The sequence below is a fragment of the Zonotrichia albicollis genome, chromosome 22, assembly GCF_047830755.1.
Source record: "Zonotrichia albicollis isolate bZonAlb1 chromosome 22, bZonAlb1.hap1, whole genome shotgun sequence".
Classification (NCBI taxonomy): Eukaryota; Metazoa; Chordata; class Aves; order Passeriformes; family Passerellidae; genus Zonotrichia; species Zonotrichia albicollis.
In genome coordinates this window covers 5,979,920-6,006,794 of record NC_133840.1, presented here as the reverse complement: position 1 = coordinate 6,006,794, position 26,875 = coordinate 5,979,920, and the positions used below count along the sequence as shown (strand labels likewise).

Below are 26,875 nucleotides of genomic sequence, written 5' to 3'. Positions count from 1 at the left end.
AAGTGAGATGGCTCATTCTAACCTCTGAAAGGCCTTTTTGGCTTGTTCCATTTCTGCTCCCATAAGGGACTTTCTTTAGAAAGAATTGTTGTTCTGAGATGCTGTTAATTCTTCTCAGTGCCTGTAAAATCTACAACTTCTTCACTTTAATTGCTCTTGAGGTTTTCAGTTTACTCAAAAATATTAACCAGGCTTCTTTCCCTAATGCCCTTGGGCTCCTCTGCCAAATAGTCTTAGAATAGGAATTTCCACATTTTATTTGAGTGGAGATTAAAATATTCATTAAACATCAGCTTTTTTTAATGCTGCCACCTTTTTATTTATATTCAGAAGGTTGTGGGATGTGCTTATAAGGATATACTTAAGGAGCATATGCTTTGAATCTTTTAGCCTGATGTTAAGTGAGATTTGAAACTCATTAAATGTAATTTAAATTTAAAATCCTCTCTTTTGGGAGCAGCTTGTTGCGTGGTAACCTCTGCTGCAAGAAGGATGGTTCCTTTGGGCATGATATATTCTATATATACACATGGGTGACTTCAAATTGCAGTGTCAAAAGTGGCATCACTAAATCCACACCACTTGAGTTTTTATTGCTTTGGCTTTTGCCCAAATGAGTCAGGAACTGCATCCCACAGAATTCCAGACTTTTTGTTGATGTCATAATATATAATATATAAACTATATAATATATATAATATGTATTATATATCATATATATAATATATATATACACACACACATATATATACACACACATATAATATATATAATATGTATTATATATCATATATATAATATATATATACACACACACATATATATATACACACATATATATAATATGTATTATATATCATATATATATATAATATATATACACACACACACATATATATATATGCACACATATAATGAATAATATATTTATAATATAAAATAATCATGGCCAGGCTGGGACCACAACTGGTGCTGCAGCTCTGAGGCAGTGAGCAACTCCTCCTCTGTGGGATTGCCTTTGGATTTGTTTTATATCTATCTTAAAAAGGAGCTTTTATTCATCTGCTGGAATAGATTTCTTTATAGACACTTGAATTTGATAATCTGAGGAAAAACAGGCCTCTGTTCCTGAATGGTTTTTTAAATGACAAATAAATGGTTAAAAGAAGGGAAATCTCTGTTTAGATTAACAAAATAACTTTTTTCTTCCTGAATCCATGAACCTCTTCCTATATCTATGCCCAGCAGTCTGGTCTAGCAGCAGAGATGGATAGAATGTCAAGCTTGATAGATTGTTGGAGCTGGTTTTTGGTAGTTAAACAATAATGGAGCTGTTGTGTGCTTGCAGGGAAACACTGAGCTCTGTGTGCAGACTGCAGCCTGGAGAAAGTTCCAATTGTTCCAGAGAAGGGAGAGTTCTAAAATGCAGCTTCTGTGGCTGCTGGCACAGCTGGCCAGACCCCTGCCTGTCCTGAGGCCCTTGCACAAGCACTGCAGGAGAGTTTGGAAACTGTTTATTTTTCAGATTCCAAGTCAAATGTAGATTTCCAAGTCCCCTGTGACTGTGTAATGCAAAGAGCAGAAATCTCAGCTGGGTTTTATGTAGAGGATGTTTCAGGCTCTTGGAGCTCAGGGCCAGGTTCCTGCCAGTCTGACAGAGGCTGGGATTGCACAATCCATGCCTGGTGTCTCAGAGATGGAAAAGCTGATCACTTGTGGCAGGGGATCATGGAATTCCTTATCAACTCAGCCAGACCTGATCTCTCACTGTGCATCTCCTTGTGCAGGGGGCTCTGGGGTGGGAGGAGCAAGATTTTGTCTCTAATGCAGAAGAGAAACATGAATTTAATAAAAATAAACCCCAAACCATCAGTGTCCTATTTGGCAAACTGCTTTTCTATTCCTGCTGTTATTTATACTATTTTTTACTTGCTCCTTTGACCTGAATACAGATCACAGACAGATTTTTGCAATGGAAATACCTGAGGAATTCTTTGTTCATTCTGAGTGAAGGAATTCCTGGAAAGAACTGAAATATGTTGTTCAGCTCCCTGCCAGGCTTCAGGGGTAACTTGGGATGCCTACAAGGTGTGCAGCTGGAATTCAAAGCACCCATAAATGACTGCCTGTGTCTGGCAAAATAACACACTTAGAAACAAAACACTTACAGCATTTCTTTTTATCTGCCTTCAGAGGCACCTTAAATCTGCAAACAACCTTATCTGATCACCCTGATACCATCTCTGAGCCCTGCCATGGGTGAAAACCTATTTCAGGCTTTCAGCTGTGTGTGTTTCAGAGAGAACACACAACACATTTAATGCAGTTTTGCCATTTTTATCCCTTGGAACCCTTAGCATTGCATGATTTCAGTTTGTTCAGCTCTTGCTGTGGTAAAGGCCATTTCTATCAGGTTTTCAAACAATGTGTTCAACTGCAAATAATGAAGCCTTTTCATGCAGCAGAATGTAGGCCAGAGCCCAGGCTGGGCCATGAAAGGCTTCACTTTGTCTGAGGGAAGTAAGATGATCATTCTTGGAATGGGTCCTGTCTCCCTCAGTGCTGCTCTGCCCAAAGCCACACTCCCTTGCTAAAACATTGTTCTGGAGGCCTGAGCTTGCTTTTTTACTTCTGCATGTGGCTCTTAATAACATCACCTAAAGCTTTCAGTGCTCTGGCAGGAATAAGAGATGCAGGCTTGACATTAAATCTAACTCATGGTATTTCCCAAAAATTCCCCTAATGAAAAAAAAATGTGAATAAAAAGGTATAAACTGTTACTGTCCAGTTAATCAGCCTTAATCCTTGATATTGGACAAAATAATCTAAATGGATTGACAAAACCTTCTAAAGAAAAGGCATGTTTTACAACATGCACAAAAGATTTGAGATTTAAAATCCTTGATGTTTTCCTGGCCAGCAGTTTGACAGCATGCTGCCTCCTTCACACCTTATCTTAATTCTGAAGAATATTTGTCTTTTTTGTTTTATAGTGTTTTTTTAAAAGGCCACATTTGTCAGCTACACTTTTATTTTTAAGTTGAAATGCCCCTTTAAGTAAAACCAAGCTTCTTTATTTGCATGTTGGCCATAATTTTCATTGTGAACTGGGAAAGAGTTCAAACAAGCAAACAAAAAAAAGCCACCAAAAAATGAACAAGACTTGCATTGTCTTTTGCACTTATGTCAAACATGAATTTGGCTCAAAATCATCTTGTTTTATCCTGTTTGTTTGGTTTTTTTTTTAATATTCTGTGTTGTAAAATTGTTAGGATGCTCTGCAGAATTGCAAGGAGGTTTTTCACTCACATTTCTTCCCTGAAGTGCCTCACTTTTATGAGCTCTGCAGTTCTCTGAAAGTATTTAATCCCATTATGAACACAGTACTGCTTTAAAGAAATGAAATATTGATTCCATTCCCTGATGGGAATTTATTATCTGTATTTTGCTTATGGAATACTCAAGCACAGAGAACTGAAGTGGCCCAGATTCAGAGCTGCAAACTGAAACTAAAAATCCTCACCCTGAATTGTCCCATATCATTTATTTCATTGCTAATCTACAAATAACTACCCAATGATATTTTTTGGAGTCTGGAGTTTAATTTTTTTTTTTTAATAGGAATGTGTGGTATCTGGTTTTGTTTGTGCAATCAAAAATGGGTCAGTTTCTGCTGAACTATTGAACTGAGGAAAGCAGAGTTTAAAAGAGAGGAAAGGTCATGCTGATGTTATCAGGTCAGTGTGGAAAAGATTGTGTCATAGGGAACTTCTTACTGGCAGCAATCCTGTCTGGCTGTGCTGAAATGTCAGATAAATTGTTGTTTGTTTGGGATCTGAGGACAGAAGTGAAGATATTTTGAGGTTTTATTTAAAAAACAAGTATTCTGTGCTGTTAGAGGGCTGTGTGAAAGGACATAATATGTTCCCAGCCTCCATGATAGTTGGTCTGGTTTTATTCTCCATGCCCCCAGGATTTAATCTAATATGAAAATCTTGTCTGTCATTTTACAAAGCAAAAAACCCCAGAATGGAAAGAAATGCTCCTGCTGTTACAGAGGAGCAAAATGAAAATGTGATGGTGCCTGTGTGCTGCAAAGGTTGAAGAAAAAACCCCAAGGGAAGGTGAATTTAAAAACCCAACCAAAACTGAGTGGATTTATTGGTTTCTAAACTCCAGTGATTTCTGGAGCACTGACTCACGATGTCTGAATGTCTGGCCTTGGCAGAGCCTGCTCTGAAATGTGACCCTGCTGCCTTGGGCCATGTATGGGAAATGTGCCCTGTGTGCCACAGGTGGGGAATCCAGGAGATTCCAGGCTGAAGCTTTCCTTTCCTGCTGTGCTCTCAGCTTTCTGTGAAATTCCATTCTCTGGGTTGGGTCCCACTGGGCTTCCACGTTCAGCACTTTGTGTTTGACCCCATGAATTGGGTGGGTTTGGGTGAGCTCTGCCATCCCAGAGGGCCCCTCCTGCCTCTCTTGGTGCTGCACACAGCTGATTAAAAGGCTTAAAAAAGGATTAAATAACTTAAATGTTTATTGAAGTTCACCATATATTGAAGTTGGAGGGAGACGACCCACTTTGCATTGGTCAGCATCAACTCCACTTTATTCATCAATCAGGCACGTTTTATAACAGTGTTAATTCACTTCATGCATATTGCAAAATCTGAGCTCACAATAGGCCAGAGATAACACACCAACTCCACCTTATGTTTCCAATACCAAGATTTGGGTTCTCAAAATTATTTTTGCTTTCCCAAAACAGCCAAAGATAGAGCATCCACTTGTTATGAGAAAGCTGCCTGAGAACTCTGATGTGCAAGGCTCTCAAGGCCTTCATGTTTGTCACTTTTACCTGTAATTAAAAATAACCTGAGAACCTCTGCTGTTCACAGAAACAGGCTGTGAGAACCTGCTCCTCACAGCTGCCTTCTAGGCCATCCCTGAAAAAATCTCCAACAAATGTTCTGCCATAACTGATGCATAGAGATGTGGCAGTAAAGCAGAACTGCCTTTTTTTGGATCATGGCTTCAGTCCCCAGAGACAAATATTTACTTGAATGGTTTGTGAGCTCTTGCAGAATCTCCTCAGGATGTGCCCCTCAACTCAGCAACCAAAACCATGGGACCAGATGGCTGTTGGGTTTGTTCATGTTTCTGTTTGAATAAAGGCCAGGTTTCAGGCTGCTTTGTTTTGCATTTCTCAGTCCTTAATGTTGTGCAGAGGTTGAGGCTGGAGGGAGAGGCACAGCAGTCAAACAAGGATGGTGGTGAAGGAGCCCATGCAGAACCTTCCAGCCCTAGAAACAAACCCTGCAGATGGCTGGAAAAGGACTTTTCCACAACATCTGTCCCATGAATGCTGTGGAGAGTTCATGTTTGTCCTGCTGGCACACACTGGGTACTGAGGTTTGAACTTCCCCTCAGTTTTCAGGCTCTTCTCCTGGGCTGCATGTAAAGCAATGCTGAATTTCAAATGCTTCTGTGCTAAATGGAGATTGGCACAGGAATAATATTTATGGAAATGCTTTAAGAGTACAACTTCAAAGTCCCTCTCAAAGTTCCACCTGTATTAACTTCCTTCACATGAGAGTGAGGTGTTTTCCCTTGCCCACAGATAAGGTGACTAAACCATAAACAAACTCACTTTTTTCTTGTGCTGTCTTTTGTTATCTCGGGAACAAAACCAGTCCTCAGGTTTGTACTCAACATCCTGGACCTTTTTTTAACTGCTGACTAATTTCTAAATATTTCTGCAGCCTGGGAGGGCAGAACTTCCCACAGTGTGTGTCAGATGTGACGTGTGAGCTGCTCTGTGTACGTGTGTGCTGAAGGAGATCTGCAGCTGCATTTTCTTCTATTTCAGCACCTAGTTTGGATTTGAATTCAGATTAATTTGGAATAGGCATAGCTATGAAATGAGTCTGCAGTGTTTGTGCTTGTTATGATGTGCCTCAGTTATATACATCCAGATCTGTTTCTGTCCAGCCAAATAAAAATTCTCTTTTTTCAGGCTCCAGTTAAATAGGTTAGAGGTTGCCTGCCAGTCTGCACAGATCTGTGGTGCATCCACTCCTACTGCACGTACACTTTTCCACTTGTATAAATTCCATGGGGTATTGGTTTATTTTCTACCAGAATGTACAAAAGATTTGAATTAGAAATCTGGAATAAGGTGGGGAGAAGAGTAGGTTTGGCATGTGAGGAGTTTGGACACTATATTTTGATTTTGGATAGGTGAAATTTACTGAAGTTTACTGGTTAAAAATAAACCCATAGCTTGGCATGACAAGTAATTTCCAGGATTTCCAACTGATGTTGTAATTTATCAGCAAACACTCTGAATTTTGGGTGCCTGAGACACAGTGACAGCCCAGGCTCTGTGGAGCTTTAGGGCCAGTTGTAATCCCAGTTTCAGGGAAATTTACTGTAATTTCCCCAAATTTGAGGAGCTGTATCTGGGATAATGCACCTCTCTCTTCTCCTTTCAAACTCCCCCATATCCTTGTGCTTCATTCCAAAGCTGAACTGTTGGTGAATATGTCATTTATGCAGTTGTCATAATGAAACAAAATGTAATTGTGCCAGGGATTCCAATGGGAATAGCTTGATCTCTTTTTACCTGAAGTAAGGAACTTGAGATGTGATGAAAATACAAATTTATATCCTTTCCCCTCCCCTTTTTTCTCCAGCTCCCTGAATTCCCCCATTTAGGAGAAGGATATCATTAAACCATCTCCAGTGGTTACCTTGTCCCATGTGAAATCACCTTCCAGCAGAGGGGATTCCAGGCTGCTCCCTGCTCCAGCTGTGGAGCTGCTCCTGTTTGTTTGCACTGAAGTCACTGGATCCACAGCAGTGTTTTTGCAGCACAGCAGAAACTTATTTTCAGCAAGTTTCTATTCTGGGCATTGTAAAATGTGCTGAGAGAGGGAGGTATTTGTGGTGTGAGAGGAGGAGGAGGAGGAGGAGGAAGAGTCCCTGAAAAGCTCCTGCTGTGCCTTTGGAGCCTCTTTGTGACTTCCAGGTGGGCACAGATCCAGGAAACCTCCCCAGCTGTCATGGAAGAGTGGTTGAGGTGGGTTTTGAGATGAAATCTGGATGGGATGGACCCTTTCTGGAGTAGGGCTGGTCAGGGAAGCTGCACAGTTATTGAAATGTTCAGGTTTTCATTGAGAATTTATTGCTGTCTGTTGGAATTACAGTTTTAGCAGTGACCCATGCAGCTGAATCCAGGAAAACCTGTGAGGATAGGAATGAACAGAGAGAGAAAAATCCAGCATGGAGCTTTTTCTCCATATGAAAAGCACTGGTTGAGTTGAGAGGGGATAGTCCAGGATTCCTGGACTGCTCCTTGCTGACATTTTGGTGGAAACTTCCACTTTCAGTGACACTTTTGGGTGTGAGAACAAGGATAGAGCCACATCCAGCCATGCAGGATGCTGGGAATGGTAACAGAGCAGCACTCTGGAATCTTGCTTCTCCAGAGTGTCCTTGCTTCTCCTCCTCACTTGGGTCATGCTGTAATTACAACTGACTTAATTCAGCCTTGCTGATGAATATCAAACCAGTGGGAAGGAGCACAGCAACTTTTGGAATTGTTGTTCAGCATAAGAGGAGAGTGGAAGGAGATAAGCCCAAGGTCACAGTGTGTCCCTTGAGAACAGGTATGGGACTATGGAATTGAGATAGACTGGGAAAAAAAAAAAAATTCTAAATTATTATTTTTAGAAATCCATAATGATTTCATTAATGACTTTGTTTTGGTTTCTGTTAACTTGCTGGGAGAATGTCACTGACTTGCACAAGAAAAAGGCAGTTGACTTTCCATCTTGGCAGATGTCTTGGGACATAATTACAGTTAATAGCAAAAAGAAATTTTTATCTAAATATTTTTCAATATATAAAATGAAACTTTGGGTCAAAATAAACAGTTTATATTAAAATAATACTCACCCAGGTATTTAGTTCCTTACAAAACAGGATTTCCAAGCTTATCATGGTAAAATGGGGGAAATTTGGTGTTGTGCCACAGAGGAGAGGGAAAGCGGGTGAGAGTTGAGTTTGCAATTCCAGGTGCAAAGCTGGGAGTCAAGTGAGAAAGTGTCTGTTTTGGAATTAGCTTTCTCTCAATGCTCTGTGAATCCCACAGCTTTCTAAAACCATTTTCTCCATTTCAAATGGCAATTGCAGCTCTCTGGTTTCAAAGAGCTGCTTGAGGCTGAGATCTTCGTGCTTGTAACAGTGCTGGTGGGATTCCAGGTGGAGATCTGTGTGCAAACCTCCTGAACACCATCAGCTGTTGCTGGTAGTGCTGATAAGCTCTGCTACAGCTGCAAAATGCTCTTGGAATACCTGCTGGATTTTTGTAATAAGAACTCATAATTTGCCTCTCAGCTAAGCCAATTTTCCAAGGGCTTACCTGGCAAATGTAAACCAGGTTAGAGCAGCATAGAAGGGGCTTTGTCTGCACCATGGTTTCCTCTGTGCCACACAAGTGGGAGGTGATTTTTGGTGATTCTCTGGGCTCAGCAGCAGCTGAAGGCGTTTCAGCAGAGCTGTGTGGCCCCATTCCAGCTTTTTCCTGCTCTGCCTTGCACCCTGCCCCAGCAGGCTGCCCTGTTTACTCTCTGCTCAATGGATGTCACTTCCTTCATTGAAATGCTGGTGCGTGGCCAGGTCCCTTCCCCTGGGCTGTGCCGCGCTCGGGATCTGCTGAGCCCACACTCACAGGAGGCTTTGGGAGGCATCTCCAGGGTGCAGGGCACAGGTGCAGCTGTGCTGAGGAGGGGCTGAAGATGGATTGTTGCTGCTGGGCACGGGCTGTGCCTCCAATTCCAGCCAGGGACTGCGTGGGGAAGGTGTAGCAGCGTCTGGAATGGGGTGCCAGTGCCAGCCTGCTCTGGGCAGCCTCTGGACATGAGGGTGTGGGTGCTGTTCAAGGGCACCCCCTGATGTGCACTCCTGGATGCACAGGATCACAGCCAAAGGGACACAGAAATCCTGGACTCCCTGTTCTGTGTGGACTGACCTGAGCTCTCTGCCTTGGTACCTGACCAAGGTCCCACCTGAAGAGTTCTAAACTGACATCACAGTTGCTGATCAAACTGGTGAGCAATTAAATATTTGTCTTTGTTGCATATTTAGATGATTATAGATGGGAAATGTCTCCAGGCTTTTGGAAGGCACAGCACAAAATGGAAAAGTGTTTCCTCCTTCCATGACACAATTTCTTGTGTCTCCCCCACCTCAGCTGTGATCCAGTGCTGGTATTTATTTACTCATTTTTTTCAAGGTGTGCATGCTGTCACCTTGGGCATGTAAAGTAGTACCTTTACTCATAAACATATTTTCCCGTCCCTTCATAAAAATCTGACAGTCTCAGTCCAGTTATTTTATACAGTAAATTAGATGTACATTCCTTATGACAGATTTGTGTCCAATCTCTTCCTTTTCTCCTGCTCTGACTGAGACACCACGTCTGCAAATGTCATGCTCAGACTGGCAGCCTGCTTCCTTCCCTTGTCCCCTCTGCAAGTGCCTCATTTGCTGACTTTTCCAGCTGTCCCAACATATGGCTGCTCCCATTTATCATAATTCAGGTCTGTGCCTGGAACAAAGGCTGATAAAAATAATGCTTTGTGCATAAGTGGCATTTGAGCAGATTATTCTATAGCTCTGTTATCAAGCAAATACTGTTTTTTTGACCTTACTATGAATTCAGTTTGGAAGTGGTAGGTCATTAGTGAAACTAATTTTAGCAAGGCATTTCTTATCAGTGCAGGTTTGTTGAAATAAAAAAAAGTAGTAAATTGTAACAATGAGCAATTGTGCAACACTATTAATGGGGCCAAGGTGGTTAACTCATTAAATACTTAAAACAGCGTTCATCAAAGTGAGATCTGATCCATTTTGCAGGGATTAATAACAAAAATAGTCATTTTAAAAGAGACCTATCAATACATTAGTGTTTTAAAGCCACACTGCCATTTCTGGCCTCCTGAACAATTTCCTTGATCTGCAGGCTACTAGAAGTAGCAGGAACAAATGAATTTGTGCTCAGCATTATCCCAGGTTGGTGTGTGGTGTTGAAATTGTCTCACTGGTGTTGTGGAGGAGTGTTCTGGTTTGAAAAGGAAGTGAATTTTTTGGGAGGTTTTCATTCTGAGTTCTGTGTATTTCTTTTCTATAGTTGTAGGTTAATGAAGTTTTTTTTGCCTTTACTCCTAAGTTGGAGCCTGCTTTGCTCTACTCCTGGTCACATCTCACAGCAGACACCAGGGAGAATGTATTGTCATGGGGCCACAGGCATGACAAGGACACAGAGTCTGTGTTGGTGTGGAGCATCTGCAGCTGCTCCTGCAGGTCCTGAAGGCTGCAGAAGGTTCTGGATGGGAAGGAAAGGAGGATGTCTGTCCATGGGTGAGGGCAGAGAGGAGCTGGGTATGCTGTGGTGTGTTCTTAAGTTTGTTAGTTTGCTCCCCCCATTTTCTGTATTAAATGGTTTCTCCCTTTCTCAGGACTTCTTGCTCTGAACCTTTTTCAACGAGAATTTAAACCCCGAATTGAATAATTTGTGGGACGGCCGATTTACTGTGATGTGCCCAGTGTAGCTGTTGAGTGCAAACTGAAGGTATTCATTAGTTTGCAGCAGTTCTTCAAAGTTTTTTAGTTTAATTTGGCCCGATTCCAATTTAATTGGGATCTGTATGCATGAGAAATCACAGCCTGCAAGCTCTCTGATCCTCGATCTTGCTTTGAGAATCAGTTCTGCTATCAACTCCTGTGGCCGTGTCATTCTTTTGGACCTATGGTGGCTCAGAAAGACCCACTCTATAATTAAGAGCTTGTCTCCTGATCCTTGGTCCTTCAGACTAACATCCCATTGATGTATTATGCCATGAAGGTGTGGCAATTTTCCCAGTATAATAAATTTGAAAGGCAGGCCCGGATGGTATCGGTGGGCCTGCCTGGCCGAAATATCCTTTTGTATTTTCTCCAGAGCTACATGTGCCTCTGGGGTAAGAGTCCTAGGAGAACTAAGCTCCTCTCCCCCTTTCAACAAATCGAAAAGAGGGGCTAAATCTTCGGTTGAAATGCCCAACCAGGGTCTACAACATGGGTGGTTCAGGGAGCTCATTGGGGTGAGCAGAGGAGCTGTGGGGCAGCTGTGGGGCTGCTGAGCAAACAGCCCTGCAGGGAAGCTGGCCCTGGCAGAGCTGCTCTCTTGCATCTCCCTCCCTTTTTGGCACCCAGCTCCATCTGCAGCGGCCTCAGGGGTCATCAGCCCTGCTGTTCCCGTGGTTAAAGGCCTCTCAGGAGCAGAACTACTTGCTGCTGTGGTTTCTTCTTGTGTGGGAGTGGAATCAGCTGCTCCTGGGAGCTCAGTTGCTTTTGATCCCTTGATGGAAGTGTCTCCTTGGTGCTGCTGCATTCCAGCTGCTGAATTCCTGAGCAGTCACGACAAGGAGCCAGGCCCAGTCCTTGAGAGCTTTATTATACAGAGCTGGAAGCTCATTGATTCTGAGATGTTCCTTGGCTTGCTCTAGTCCCTTGTTGTTTGTACCCTTAGGAAAATAAAGGCAGATTTTATATTCAAACATAAACCACAGTTTCCCTCTGCAGCCACAGCCCAGCCTTTGATGAAATCCATTTCTTACACATGCATGTAATAATTGTGTAATAACTCCTGTGTGGAGGCTGTGATCCCTGATACTCCAGCTAGCAAGGTTAGGGCAGTGATTTTGCATATGGAGTGAGAGCCTGAGTTCAAACACTTCTTAAAATGAAGATGGAAAGTATTAGAATCCAGACCTGCATTATGAATTCAACTATGTCTTCATGAATTCAACATAGTCTCCAACTATGTATGGGAGGAAAACTTTGGCATCACTGGTATTTCCTTCAGAATTAAATTAATACAGAACTCTTGGCATTGTGTAGAACATGTTAATGAACTTGTGATGAAATGAATTTCACTCTCTTGTTTAAATCCAGTCAAGAGACTCATGGCATATATAAAAAATAATCAAATCAATAAAAGCAGTCCAGCAGAGCATGGTGGAGTGCTGGCACCACTTTGTCCATGGGAAGCGCCTCCCTGTCATTTACTGGATTTCTTCTGGCTTTCCTTGAAGCAACTGAGGAAAGAAGATGAAACAGCCCCTTCCCAGGGTGCTGACTGCCACGTGGGTGGATGTGTTTGCAGGTCCAGCACAGACTGTTTGATCTGGTGTCTCCACCCTTGGTGAAACTCCCTCTGCCTTTGCCCTGGCAGATGCTCCAAGCACAAGGTGCACTCAGCATTTAGGGCAGGTGGTTTTTGGCTGCCAGCAGTTGCTGTTGGGCGCCTGCCATGGAGCTTCCAGTTTGCCAAAGCCAGCTCAAGCAGTTGTTTCTGTGGCTCCATGAGGCAGTGCAGGCACCTTGTCCAAGGGTAATGCTGCTATCAGTAGTGCCTGTAATGTCATCTGTGCCAGTAAATCCACATCTTTTATTCAAGATGTTCCTGAAATCCATGTTGTCATTGAGTTTTCCAAGCTGTCACACTGTTATTAGCCAAGTTGCTGGAAGTATTTTCCCAACCCTGAAGCACAACACACACAAGTAGCTCTTTCCACTGGGTGTTCTTTTGTCTGGGCATTAATTTGTCACTTTGGTGTAGCTGTGGAGCTCCTTGGGTGCAGAACAGCAGCTCCTTTGCAGGGAATTCACAGGATTTAGACAGGCCAGGACTCTCTGGTTCTGACCTTCAGACTGCCAGATCTCATCCATCCATCCATCCATCCATCCATCCATCCATCCATCCATCCATCCATCCATCCATCCATCCATCCATCCAGGAAATGAGCAGTTCCTGGGCTGTGCTGACCACGTACCTCCAGATGGGTAAGAGAGTAAATAAGGGAATAATTTTTCTGTAGCAAACATTGTAAGAGTTATGACTGAAATTATCAGCCTGAAATTCCACTGAGGCATTCTGTTTGTAACTTGGAGTGCTCTATCAGTGGCACTGCTCATTTCCTTGGCTCTAAAGCTGATCCTGTCCAGAACAATGGAAAATTTGCTGAATCTTACCTGTATTTCTTGCTGCTGTAGGCAGCTACAGAGGTGTTTTACATCTGTGCTCCTTTTTATACCTTTGGAAAAATGTTATGGATCAGAGGACAGTCCTGGTTGTTCAGTTGTTTGTTTATGGGCATTTCCCTTTATGCTTTTGCAGTTGAACAGGATTAAGGTTCTTCTAAAGCAACATCTGAGCTTTTTGTTGGCCTTTTCATTCCTGGCAATCCCAGAGCTACAACCCCAGCTGAATGCTGAACTCTGTCTTATTTTATCCCAGTTTGTGCACTGCCTTGTGTTTTTCTTCCCAATGTTTGACATGTTGCAATGTTCCAGAGTGAATTAGTAGGCTGTCTTTTTCTAGGAAAACAAAGTTTTTGGGGGCAGGCAGTAGCATTTGTGTATTCTGTTATCGTGGGTGGCCTTCAGCTTGCAGGGGTCCTTGAAACAGGAAGGGAGCTGAACTCTGGATGCAGTTTTCCCCTGCTCTGGAGGCTCTGAATGCTTGTTGGACTGTGCAGCTTTCATGTTGTTTAGATTTGTGATTCCTCAGAACAAATTAAACCTCCCAAAGAACGTGATTTCAAGTAGAAATTCTGTATTTTTGCCGAAGAAAGGCTCTGTTAACTTCTGAGTGGGACAGAGAGCTGGAAATTAACATTCAGAGAGAAAAAGGGAAATTGTTTCTTTTATCTGTGCCATCTGAAGTGTGTGTTTGATTGCAGGGCAAAGCTAATAGAGATTGAATGATAGATGATTTCTGTTGGTGCAGTGCTTTCCTCTGTGTATTTATTGGGATCTCCTTGCCAGCCTAAGTGCAATCCACACTATTTATTGAGACCTGGTGTCATTTCCAGTGCAGCAATGAGCAATCAGCCCCACCACGAATCCATGGTGTGAATGTGGAGATTTGGATTTAAACTCTGCAATGTGCTGAGCCTGCAGGGAGGGCTCCTGGCTCAGCTCACACTGTGGGCTTTGAAAAGCATCTCTGCAGGACAGCAGGGACTCTGAGCAGCCACATTCAGCCAGGTTCTGAAAGGATCCAAGATGCCACTAAAGCAACACCTACTGGAACAGAGTGCAAAAGCTTCCCAATTCAAGTACATCAGCCCCAAAGTTTCAGCACAGCTTAAAAAAAGAATTGTTATACTCAATAATCTTTAGGATTCCCTTCCCAGCCCCATTCCCCTGGGAATCTGGAGTTTCACAGTGACAATACTTACTGAGTAACAAGCAGTGAATTGGCTGTGCAGCTGAGAGATGTTTTATTTCCAGAAGTTTATAAAATCAAGCAGTTGCTGAGCACTATCAGTGAGGGAGCTGATTTTTAAGACATAAAAGAAACAGTTCAGGAACTCCCATGTGAGAGCAGAAATGCAGAGGAGGCAATTTGTATTCAGTTTAGCCCTAAGTGATGACACATGGTGTGTGCTCCAGAAACTGAATGCCCAGATGAATTCAGATTTCTTTGTAAACTCCCAAAAGCAAGTTTGTAGCAGTGTATTTCTGGAATATTGCAGCAGAGGTGGTCTGAGAAGACTTTGGAACTGAGCATTTTGCACTGGACTGTGTTAGGATTTTTGGTAAGTGTGTGTGTGTGTATGTGTATATATTTTACATATAAAATTTGACTTGGAAAAAAAACGGAAATAATTTTGTGTTTCAGCTGCTGTTGTTTTCCCAAGCAAGTTACCAAAGCCAGTATTTGATTTTCTTGCATTATTGGCATTGAGCTGCTGTGTGATGGTTCAGCCTTGTAATGCTGTAAATTCAGCCTAGAACTGCACTGTGTGCAATCAGTGGCTTGTTTGTCCTTGCTTTTATTTTATCTTTTTGGGTTTGTAGCTGTAAATCTGTAGAGGGATTTAGGATAGAGCTGAGGAATAGCCATCCTGCTGCTGATTTTATTTAACTGTTCTGTGCTATATAATTTGAGCTTTTGTGTTCTTTTCCTGATGTATTTTTACATCCTGTATTGCAGCTTATGTGAAACAGAAACTGCCTGTTAGAGCAAACTCAGAATCTGATATAGCCAAGTGGAACATAAATTTTATCTTATCTTCTTTGTAGTCTCTTAACTCTATAAAGTTCCAGCAATAAAATTCTTTTGATCTTTATTTGTCCCTTTTCACCAAGGCTGCATCATGCTGGACCGAGCGTGTGGGTTTTGTGTCAGAGGAAAGGATCAACACTGACAAACACGCTGTTAACAATGACCCAGGGCTGGGCACTGACCTGCACTTGCTGCTTTGCTGTCCCCTCAGCTGCCAGGCTGTGTGCCAGCCCTGACAGTGTTTTCCTGGCAGGTACTATGTGGGCGAGCTGCTGTAACTGGTTCTGTGTGGATGGCTCCCCTGAGGAGATGCAGCCGGCGCCGGCAGCCCGGGCCCAGGCCTACTCCAACCCTGGCTACAGCTCCTTCCCCTCTCCCACGGCCTCTGAGCAGAGCTGCAAAGCCTGTGGGCTGCACTTTGACAGCTCCTCCAGCAAGGTGAGTGCTCAGCCTGCCTTCATTCACCTACAGACACTCAGCTTACACACAAATCCTCTGCACACCCCATATGGGAGGAGACAGCTCACCCTGGCGCTGGGTCTTCAGTCATTCTCTCACAATTAATGTGTTTAAGTTTAAGATTTTCTAAGCCTTCTGATGTTTACATTCTTGTAAGGAACTTTCTCACACACTTTATGTAAATAACTCCTTGTTTTGAATTCTTTTATGGAGGAGGAGAAATTTATTGGGCTGTTGGTTTGTCCAGTGTCATTGGAGAGGTGGCACTGTCACCCTCCAATCCACTGTCACTTCTGGAAATCTATAAATGTTGGAGTCAGAATAAAACTTTCCCTCTTTTTTACCTTGGACAGTCCAGAGTCCACTTTGTTTTATTTCATGTCGTAGAGTGACAAATGTGACTGGAAATCCTTCAGCAGATTTCCTCAATGAAAAAGCCAAACTGCTGATAATCACTTAAAGAAGCATTAACTTGAGCATAAGTTATGAAATTTCTTATTTAAAAGCACTAATATCCTTTAAAAATAAATATTGTGGGAAGAAGTGTAATAATGTTTGTGCTTTCAGTAAAGGAAGATCTGTTTTCCAAACAATTGTTGCTCAAACTAAAAGCCAGTGAAGTTTTTGAGGGTGTGTGTAGAACTGCTGAGCAAAAATAGCCCCAGACCAAACCCAGATCAATTTTATCTTTCTTGTAAACTTGATTTGTGGGTGTATAAATGCCAAAATAATTGGTACCACAAGACTTAATTTGACAGCAAACCCTGCCTGGGGCATTATTTGGTCATGGTGGGTCCTTTAATGCTGCTTGAAAATGCTCCAGTGAGGAAAATTGTTCTGTGTCCACACTCTGTGGCTTAAGAAGTGTCTGATTGATAGTTACTGAACTTAAGGATATGAGAATTTAAAAATAATGGTGAATTCTGGCCACAGCCCTTTTAGATTATATGGGAAAGTTTATAAATTGATTTTTATTTCTGCATGAGGACACACATCTGAGGAATGGTGGGGCTTGGCAGAGCTGCTGCTTTCTGCTCCCAGGGCAGCAGGGTGTTGATGCATTTTTGCACTGAGGAGTGCAGTTACTTCAGGAATCAAGCCCTGGTGATAAATTGTTGGGTGTGTGAGTGAGCTGAGGCTGCTCCTGGTGCTGGGTCAGCTCCAGTGGGGCCCTCCCTGCTCATGGCTCTGTCATTTTGTCTCTGACTCTGTCCTCACTCAGCCACATGTCCTTGTGGAGGGTTACCCTGGACTCAGCACTTGCTGTTGGGTTGCCAATAGTGGATGAAGGTAATTGTGAAATGAAACCATTTCAGGCAGCTGTGAGCTCAGCAGCACAAGCACAGCCCTGTTTGCCCCAGGATCCCCTAAAATCCTGTTCTGTGTGAGCTGCCCTTAGAGCAGGGTCTTGTTCAGAGCCATCAGTGGCTCCAGCTGAGCTCCCTGACAGGGGAGGGGATGCTCTGATGCACAAATTGGGGAGGATCTGCTAAAGCTGTTGAAAACATTCCTGCCCTCAGCAGCTTCCCCCTTTTCCTGTGGGATCTGCTGTCTGTACCTGTGCTCATGTCCAGCTGCTCCTGCTCCAGGCTGTCAGGGAAATTGAGGTTTATATTCTGTATTCCAAAGGGAGCTCCCCAACCTCCTCCCACCTTCCTGCTGCCCAGCTCCTGAGCAGGGATCTCAGGGGGTGACTGCAGCCCTGTGCTGCAGGTGGGAGTGCTGGAACAGCTGAGGAGGGGCTGCCAGACTCACCCCTGAGCTCTCTGGGGGAAGAAAAACATCCCTTGGAACAGCCTGGTGTGTTTGTGAGCCATGGGAACTCCTCGGTGCTGTTGCTATGGAGGGAGCAGTGTGTGAAATCTCACAGTGCTGCTAGGACAGCATGGAAAATTGCATTCTCTCCTGGGAGAGCAGCACCTTTGAACTGCAGTGACCAGTTCATGTTTATTCTAAAATACAGGGGATAAAAATTAATTCCTTCTGCACTGGTGGCCATAAGGTTAGCCTAGATTGCTTCAAAAACCCCCAAACCAACAAACCATCAAAACTCCCCCACATAAAGCATTTGAGGGCTGTCTGACCATGCTGTCAGTGAGCAGCAGGCAGATGTGGCCTGACCTTTTAGGAAAGTTTTAATGTGCAACAACATTTGAAACTAATCCTTCTGAAGAACACAGTGCCCTGAATTAATGCTCTTTCAGTGAAGTGTAAGAGCTGCTTGATGCTGAGATGTAGCCAAAATATCCATGTTTAAACACTTGCTGCTCAGATACAGGCTGGGGAGGTTTTGTCTGTCTCTGAAGATAAATCCTAGTGCTGAGCTGCTAAGTCAGAGACATGCCTGGGTTTATTTTCACTTCCCAAATGCATCCTTTGATAACTGAGGCAGGATTACTGTTAATTGCAAGAACATGTTTGATAGGAGAGCCCTTGTGCTGTGTTTGCTGGGTGGTACCTCAAGGTGGGAGTGCTCAAGGGGTTTCCTGGCTGGTGGAAAGTCCTTGGCAATCCAGGAGCTCCCTTTGGAGCCTGCAGGCCATGGGGAGGCTTCCCCTGCCACAGAAAACGGGGCTGCTTCAGGGTTTTGGGTTGTTTTGTGCAGTTTTTGCGTTGTTGGGGTTTTAAAATCTCACTTCATCTGATGGCTGCCATGTCAGAGATGGGGGATTCACAGGGCAGTGTAACCACAGGGTTATTTTCCACTTGTGTGCCTTTGTGGATTTGTTTTGTTCCCCTGCTCTGGGCACACACAGCCATCAGTTCCTGTCTCTGCCCTAAAAACTCCCCAAGGAGCAGGATTGCTCCTGCAATCACAAGGTCACAAGAAGTCAATTACATATTAATTTTTTTATGGTGATGAAGTTAAGGAAAACTCCTCCAAGCTGGATGTTCTGTGGAAATTGCACTTCCTGCCTTGCTTTGTGATTGGGGAAAGTTGCTTTTCCTTGGCAGGCCCCCAGACAGCAGTTTGGAGATAAAGTTTCAAGAGTTTCTCTCTGTGGTAGAAATGTTAAAGTCTTTAAATGCTTGAGCAGGAAATTGGGATTCTTTCCAGTTAGTGTCACTGTGAGTGTAGTACAGGCTCTAAATGAGAGGCCTGGGAGTGTTAACTGGGGAGCAGGGAGGGTTTCAGCCTGAAAAGGGCATCAGAAAGAGCTTTTGTGAGCAAGCAGTGTATTTACACCTGTAAAACATCAGCTTTCTTTCAGCTGGGAAGTTAGAGATGTTCTTCAATCACTAGAGCAGTTCACAAACCAGATTTTTGTCCTTGAGTTTATATTTATTAATTCAACTCCACCTGTGTGTTTTCCCTTGCACAGCTCTGAAGGATGGGGATGTCAGAATTCCACAGAGGTGCTTGGCTCCTCTGAGACTGTGAATTGGCATTTTAACAGCACTGAAACCACTTCTCTCTTCCCTCAGGACTTTTTGACAGGCACATAATGTGGCTGCTCTGCTGCTATTCCTATTGGAAAATGTAGAATTTGCCTTTCCAAAGGGTTGAGCAGTCAAGTTCTGCAGAAGTCAGCATGGACTGTGAGTGCTTGGAACTTTGAAAATCAAGCCCTGAGTGACAAGATCAGAACCAGTATCAAATATAAACATTTAACAACAGAATTCAGTCTGTAAAGTTTTTGACTGTCTGGGGCATAACATTTCCAAAACTTCCAACACTTTCTGTCCAGCACTAACTGATATAAAGTGTGCATATTGTTTTCAAAATAAGCTATTTTTGTATAAACAAATGTCAGATTCTTTGATGTCTGTGAGACCTTGCTGTTCCCTGTCCCTCTTATGGTGCAACCAAGATTAATTCAGTGATTGCAGCAAATTGGAGGGGGAAAAAAAGGAGGGATGAACATCATTTATAGCAGATATTTATGAAAGAGAAATGTTTTTAAGTAGTTCCTTCAATGTTGGAGCTTCTTAATGCAGAGAGCAATGTGCACAACTAGCTGGAATTCACAATGTGCACAACTAGCTGGAATTCACTCAAGTCTGCTGCCTCAATCTCAATTTTCCTCTGCCTTAAACCGCATGAGCAGGTGCAGAAAATTCCTGTCCTGTGAGGGAATCTTGTCAGGATATCACATTTCATTCTGGGTAAATGGAGTGGGAAAGGGGCTTCTCTAAGACTCAGTGATTGCTCAGGGATCAACCCTTTTTCTCCTCCAGGAACTTGGGTGACCACTGGGCGCTTTTCATGGATTGGAGGTTTGATTGTTCTTGAGGAGCAGCTGCTGCTTCCTTGCTGCCTGTGGCACCGTGTGCTGCTGGCACAGGGCAGGGCTGGCTCTGACTTTTCCCCTCTCTCTCCCAGCACATCTGCCTGGACTGTAAGAAGAATTTTTGCACGTCCTGCTCAAACCAGGCCGAGGGTGGGCCCCTGCTCTGCCACCTGTGCCAGCGCTTCCGAGCCACGGCTTTTCAGCGGGAGGAGCTGATCAAGATGAAGGTGAAGGATCTGAGAGATTATTTGGCCCTCCATGAGATTTCCACAGAGTTCTGTCGTGAAAAGGAGGACCTGGTATTCCTGATCCTTGGCCAGCAGCCTGCAATTACCCAGGAAGATCAGATAAGAACAAACACATTTAATACCAGTGCCCGTGAACAGCAAGACTTTGTGAGTCACCCCCCAGCCAGCCTGGCCTCTCCTACCTCACACGATGAGTCCCCAGTGTCTGCAGATCCCATCTCAAGTTCAGAAGCTCAGGAACACCAACAGGTACAATCTCTGGCCAGAACCATCTTTTGCAAACTCATTCATCTCCATTTTTGGATTAGCTACTAGGATGTTGCATGTGGTTTTGCTGTGTAAAGCTGTGATTTGCTGTCACTGACTTTGATGTGCTGTTCATTATGGAATTAAATTTGGTGGGCAGTGCTGAATATCTCGAGCATTCACTCTCAGAACATCACCACTGCTCTGGGATGTGTTTTCTCTGGTGCTGTGATCCACGCTTCCTTTGCCACAGGATGCTCCTGTGACTGCTTCCTTTGGTACTTGATGGTTTCTGGCACATGTTTGTAGGTGTAATTAAATTGGTGATTCTGTTCTTTAATTCCTGTGCCAGATAACAAGGACAGGCTAAAGCAGGAGCTGATGGGGGCTGGGTGAGGATTTTGGTGTCTCCTGCACTCAGATCAATGGAAGACAAACCCCGAGTCTGTTGCCAAGTCTTGGTTTATGATGAACCTGCAGTTCTGATGAACCTCGGCAGGGGCATTTGAGTTTAATTATTTTTTATTGACCTTGCTTTGTTTGTTTTTCTGCTCTCTGCTAAAGGAAAGTTGACTCAGTGTTTGACATCTGCTCCTTGTCCTGTTACAAAGTTAATGGGTGTATTCAGTTTCCTGTGGGCCAGAGCTGTGAAAATGTGTGTACCTTCTGCTTCCTCAGCAGATTTATCTAGTTCAAAAGAAGAGTTCTCCTGGGAGAACGTTTTTTACAAATCATTAAAAGGCATTTTCATTCCCTGTTTTTCTGGATATTGCCATTCCAGTTTTTACCAGCCCTGTTCTCTTCCCTCTCTGCCCCATGATCCATTTCAGCTTCTTGTCCTGACTTGCATGACATGGTGCTGCAGTTCAGGCTCTTTGATCCTGATTGTTATTCCTGGGCTCTGTAAATATTAACAAGTCCCCACTTGGATAAGTGGGACGGTAACATTACAGCCTCTTTGTCAGTAGGAAAGCAGAGGGAGCAGTGGCTGCTGGGGGTGAGTCAGCTGAAATTACACTGCTCATTTGATCAAGAGTTCAAAGAACTGCCCAGCCTTTCTCCTCCAGCCCTGTCACTGCTGCTCCCTCACTGGCTCTGCCCACTCCAGACCCCAGCTGAGGAGATTTTGCCTGGTTCCTGTGAGATCTGAGCTGTGAGAGGAGGGTTCTGCAGAACTTGGCACTGAGAGCTCTGACATCCCACCAGAGCACAGTGTGACCCTCAGGGAAGGACTCCACATACACAATTACAAATTTGTGTATAAATTTGGTCTCCTCCTGATCCAGCCTGGGGTTCTGTACTGGGGCTTTAAAGTTACTTTGTGTGAGTGCTGCCAGGGAAAACCCTCTGTGAGTGTCCTGGCTTGTGCCTTGTCCTGCCTGTGTCCTTCCAGAGCTCAGGGGCTGCAGGGACCCTGTCCTGGAGTTGATTTCCCTCACAGCTGTTGAAAGCTTCGTTTCCTCTTGCAGGCCAATGGTCACGTGCCTCCAAGCCCAGCTGAGAATGCAGCAGAAGAAGCAGCAGCAGAGGATGAGATACAGGTTGGTGTGTCCTGGGATTGATGGCAGGGAATACCAGCTTACCTGGGCTGGATTTGCTAGCAGACATGAACACTGAGAATGACCAACCCCTTCTGTGACATCATCTTGTCCTCCACACACAGAAAGAACCGGTGTCACTTGCACACCATGGCAGGAATTATTAACTTCTATCTCAAGATTTGTGTTTCTGGTAGATGAATTCAGAGTAGCCATTTCTCTGTACACCCAAACCCGAATCCCTGCTAGCACACATGCTGGCAGTTGATTTTAATCCCAGTTCAGGGTGCTGAGGGCATGACTGATTCCCTGTGTGCTCCCCAGTCCAGTGACTCCGAGGATAACCTGGTGCTGGGCAGGAAGGCCTCCCTGTCTGACCTGAGCAGCGTCGGGGACATCAACGCGCTCTCGGTGCGGCAGCTGAAGGAAATCCTCGCCCGCAACTTCGTCAACTACAAAGGCTGCTGTGAGAAATGGGAGCTGCTGGAGAGGGTCACTCGCCTCTACAGAGAGAAGGACCTTCAGCATCTAGGTGAGAGACAGCAAACATGGGCCTGTTGTCCAGGCTTTGCCTTTTCATGGACAGCTGTGGAAGGAAATAGAGCTTAGCTGACATCTCTGGTGCAGCAGAGTAAGGAGGAAGGAGGGAATGTTTTGTACAGAGTGAAAGGAGCTGAGCTCTGCTCACCACTCCTCTCTCTCCTTGGAGAGAGTTCTGGAAGCCCTGCAGCAGCAGCACAGGGGCTGTGCATCCTTCCCCCTTGGTGTTGTGCATCCTTCCCCCTTGGTGTTGTGCATCCTTCACCCTTGGTGTTGAGCATCCTTCACCCTTTGTGTTGTGCATCCTTCACCCTTGGTGTTGTGCATCCTTCCCCCTTGGTGTTGTGCATCCTTCACCTTTGGTGTTGGGCATGTCCCCAACAGATCCAGCTGGGCACTCCTACCTCACCCTCACAACAGCTGTGTGGCTGTACATGACTGGATTTGCTGAGCTCTTATCTCTTGGCTCGTGGTACCTGGCAGAGCCAGCAGGGAAATGCCCTGCCCAGGCAGGAAACTGCCACCAAGGAGCAGCTGGGAGATGCAGGGCCTGTGCTCAGAGCAGTGGCTCCCAGGGCTGCACTGCTGGGGATAGCTGGGGTTTCACTCTCTTACCACCGAGTGCTCCTGGGCCTGCACAGGTGGCTGTGAGGCGACACAGAGGTGTGGAGAATATATCTGGCTTGATTTTCCAAGTGCCAGTTTGCACTTGGAGGGGATTTCTTTAAAAAGAAACATATTTGTAAATTACTTACAAGAGAAACTTTAATACTTTGTTTCTCAGTGCTGTCCAAAGTAGTGTTGTTTTCTTAAACACGTCTCTCTAGGCTTTGTCTTCCATGGATGATCCAGGATTTAAGACAGCAGTTTTGGGGTTACATTCTTTCATTTCCTTGTGCTTTTGATGCAAGGTATCCTCTTCTTTCACTTTGTATCTGTGTTCAATCCCTTGGTGATTGTGTAACAGCAGAGGAGCTGGCACAAGGGGCTGCTGCAGCACTGGAAAGCCAAACTCTGCACACATTCCAAGGCTGTCTTAAAAACTGAGACATCCTTTGGATCCCTGATCTCTGGAAAGCTTTAGCAGTTCTGTAAGCTCAGTATCAGAGAAGGTTCTTGTCAGCTGTTGAACCTGTCCTGATCAGAGCCCAGGCTGAGCCTCCCATGGTGATCAGCAAAAAGCAGTTTTGGTTTAGCAGCTCCCTCAGGGTTTTCAGCCCCTGCCTGGTAACACTTCTCTCACCAAATCTCTCTCTTCTTCTGTTGCAGTTTTGGACACCGACGATCAACCTGGTGAGTGAGATCCTTAATCATGGAGTTGTTTATTGGGAAAACCCCTCCAAGATCAGTCCAACCAGCACTGCCAAAGCCACCCCTAAACCAGGTCCCCAAATGCCACATCTACATGGCATTTAACTCCCCCCAGGGCTCTTTATGCCCTGAGCAGGCTGTTCCAGAGCTTGACAACCTTTTTGAAAATTAGTATCAGGAGAAATTTCTATCTAAACCTCCCTGGCACAACTTGAGGTCATTTCCTCTTGTGCTGTTATTGGGAAGAGAGACCCCTGTTGCTTCATTTGCCTCATCACTGAGAATCTCAGTGGTTTTTGTTTCCATCACACAGATGGGAACAAAAATTACTGTGTAAAACATTAACAACAAACATTTTACTGTGTAAAACATTGGAAACAAACATTACTGTGTAAAAGCTAAAACTTCTGCTCCTTGCCAGCTGATGGAGCAGCAATTCCTTTGCACACCTCGTCCCTTAGGGAATCCCTCCAGCAGAGCCAAGTGGGATTGCACAAACTGAAAATCTCAGAGTTTTTTGTGCCCATCTCACAGAAATTACTGTATAAAACCTAAAGCTTTGCTCCTTGCCAGCTGATGGAGCAGCCACAAGGGCAATCCCTTTGTCCCTTAGGGAATCCCTCCAGCAGAGCCAAGTGGGATTGCACAAACCCACCCCCCCTCCCTTTGTCTGACCCGTGGGTGCTGTGCTGTCCCCTCAGGTGGTGCTGGGCCCCCCAGCACCGAGGACAACCTGTGCAGGATCTGCATGGACGCTGCCATCGACTGCGTGCTGCTGGAGTGCGGGCACATGGTGACGTGCACCAAGTGCGGGAAGCGCATGAGCGAGTGCCCCATCTGCCGGCAGTACGTGATCCGCGCCGTGCACGTCTTCAGGACTTAGCGCGGCTCTGGGCTCGGCGCTGCCGTGCCTTAAAGCCTCCGTGCTCTTAGGGAAAGGGCCACCATCCCTGCCAACAGCTACCCTGGAGATCAGCGCGACCCTGCTGCCGGAGAGCCGAGGAGGAAGCCTGGGGAAAGTGCTCTGCTCAAGCCGTGCCCGGCTCTGCTCATCCCACCATCGTGCTTTACACCACAGTGCCTGGACTCCTTGGAGCTCATTGCCAGCAATCATTAACCACCTCCATCCTAGGATAATTTGAGGACAGATGGATGCCCAGCTTTCCACCAGGAAGATCAGCTCCAGAGGCTTTGTAGTTTCCTCTGAATAATAAAAGTGAACTGGGGTCTGAAAAAGTGTCCTTTGTTTTGTTGCTCAGGCTCTGCCCAGCAACAACTTGATTTGCGAAGGTTGAAATGTCACTGTGCTTGTTAATTTTATTTTTAATTTAATGTTAAATTGTTATGCTTGCAGGACAGGCAGACCATCCCTGCTTTCCCTAATTCCTAGTGCAATTGTGGAAAATGTGTAATTTTTTATCAAGGTTGTCTTTGTATTATTGAAAACTGCTGGGGAGGGAGGCTGGGAAGGCTCAGCCTTGCCCTGTGTCCTGGGTTTCTGTTTCTGTGCCAGAGGGAGGTTTCTGGTTTGATTTTGTGACTTTGATTTCACAGCACGTGCCAGAGGTGGGGCTCAAAGTGAACTGCCCCCACCTGCTGAGGGAGCTACAAATCCAAGGCTTGAGCCTTCCCCAGGGTTTGGTGAGGAAAGCACAGAGCTGCAGAGCAGTGAGGACTCCACTGCTACACAATCATATTTAAGTACAGGTGACTTTTTGTTTTTTTAGAAGGGAATCATGGAAGAAAGCCTTTGTCCCCCTTGGCTCCATGAGCAATCTCCACTGCAGATCAGCTTCCCCATCCTCCCCAGGGCTCAGTTTTACAGGTCTGTTACCTTCCACTGCTTACCAAAGCAGTTTTGTCTTTTCTGCTGGGGAGGATGGGGAGAAGCTGTGGCCTGATCCCTGACAGCTCCTGGGCAGTGTGTTCAGCTGGAAGAGGAGTCTGGCAGCTCCTCCTGGAGGTGATTTGAACTGGTGTCATTTCCCCTCAGTGGCCTGCAGGCAGCCAGGGCTCCAGTGCTGCCCTCAGTGTCCCTCAGCATGGATGGCACTGTGCCCAGGCTGCTCTGTGTGCCAGCCTGGCTGCCAGCAGAGAGCAGCACAGAGCCAGGGGGGCTCCTGGGGCACTGCAGGGACTCCCCAGAGCTCCTGGGCAGGGATGGCAGCAGCACAGGCACCCGTGTGCCCTGCACAGGGACACTGAGTGCAGGGTCTGCTCTGGGAGCTGCAGCCAAAGCAGCACCTGGGGTGGGACATCCTTGGCTCAGGGGGCAGCAGGAGAGCCAGGGATGTCTCACTGAGGGGGCCTCAGAACTCCACAGAACTGCAGCTTGACTGCACTCAGCATTCTGAGCCCTACCTCTGTCCCAGGTCAGGCTGTTCTTTCATCTTTAAGGTGTAACAGATCCAGCAGGAGAACACAGTGAACAAGTCAGTGCAGAGAAAAGGGCAGCTAAGGAGTGACTCTGTTTGCTCTGCAGAGAGCACAGGGAGCTCCAAGAGCTGCAGGAATACACAATGTGCTGAACAGCCTCACTTAGGAAATCCACTGTGAAAATTCATGTTGTCATATTTTTCAGTAAACTCAGGGCTGGGGGAATTTAGCAGGAAGATGATGATTCCCCTATGGATAGATGTACTTTTCCTTGTACAGGGTAGGCTTATTGTCCACAGCAGTCAAATCAAGCTGCAGATCAATGCCTGAGATTTTAGGGATGAGAAGATCCACCCACCCTGTGACTCCAAAATGTGCTTTGTGAAGGGAGGACTCTTCTTGTTTCCCTTGTAAAAATGGATTCTCTACTTATGGATATGAGTGAGTTGTTTTTAAAGGAAAATCAAAACCTGGAGGAAACTGATTAATGATCCAAAGGAATATAATGTTCTGAACTAATAAAGTAAATGGAAATATTTATGTGCTTTATGTACACTGTACATTGTTTAAAGATTTTAAAACTTAATATTCTACTTGAAAGGGCATGTTATTCACTATTAAATCCTCTGGTACTATGACAGTTCAACTTACTAGTTTTGGTACAGAAGTTTGGTTTATAATTTTGTAATAAAGTTGAATTGTGATTTAGTTGTTATCTTTGTTTCTGAATCTGTTACAAGCAGAGATCCTACAGCTACTGCTGAACCTCAGCCAGAAATTGGGATCCCAGGTGCTGAAATGCTG

The 26,875-nt window shown here is 44.8% G+C and overlaps 1 protein-coding gene across 6 annotated transcripts in view; it reads left to right on the top strand.

Annotated features, from left to right (window-relative positions):
* RFFL (ring finger and FYVE like domain containing E3 ubiquitin protein ligase) overlaps positions 1-26,786 on the top strand; it is a 30,902-nt gene extending 4,116 nt beyond the window's left edge. For 4 of the 6 annotated variants that reach the window (XM_005495018.4, XM_005495021.4, XM_074556767.1 and 1 more), the window contains 6 exons: positions 15,375-15,559; positions 19,905-20,309; positions 21,776-21,847; positions 22,169-22,376; positions 23,654-23,677; positions 24,397-26,786. In XM_005495018.4, coding sequence (XP_005495075.2) covers positions 15,380-15,559; positions 19,905-20,309; positions 21,776-21,847; positions 22,169-22,376; positions 23,654-23,677; positions 24,397-24,578 — 1,071 coding nt within the window. In that variant the 5' untranslated portion in view covers positions 15,375-15,379 and the 3' untranslated portion in view covers positions 24,579-26,786. Of the gene's footprint in view, positions 1-7,754; positions 9,114-14,145; positions 14,652-15,374; positions 15,560-19,904; positions 20,310-21,775; positions 21,848-22,168; positions 22,377-23,653; positions 23,678-24,396 lie in introns of those variants that run through there. The other 2 variants (XM_005495020.4, XM_074556766.1) reach the window with 2 other exon arrangements.
* Positions 26,787-26,875: the final 89 nt, after the last annotated feature.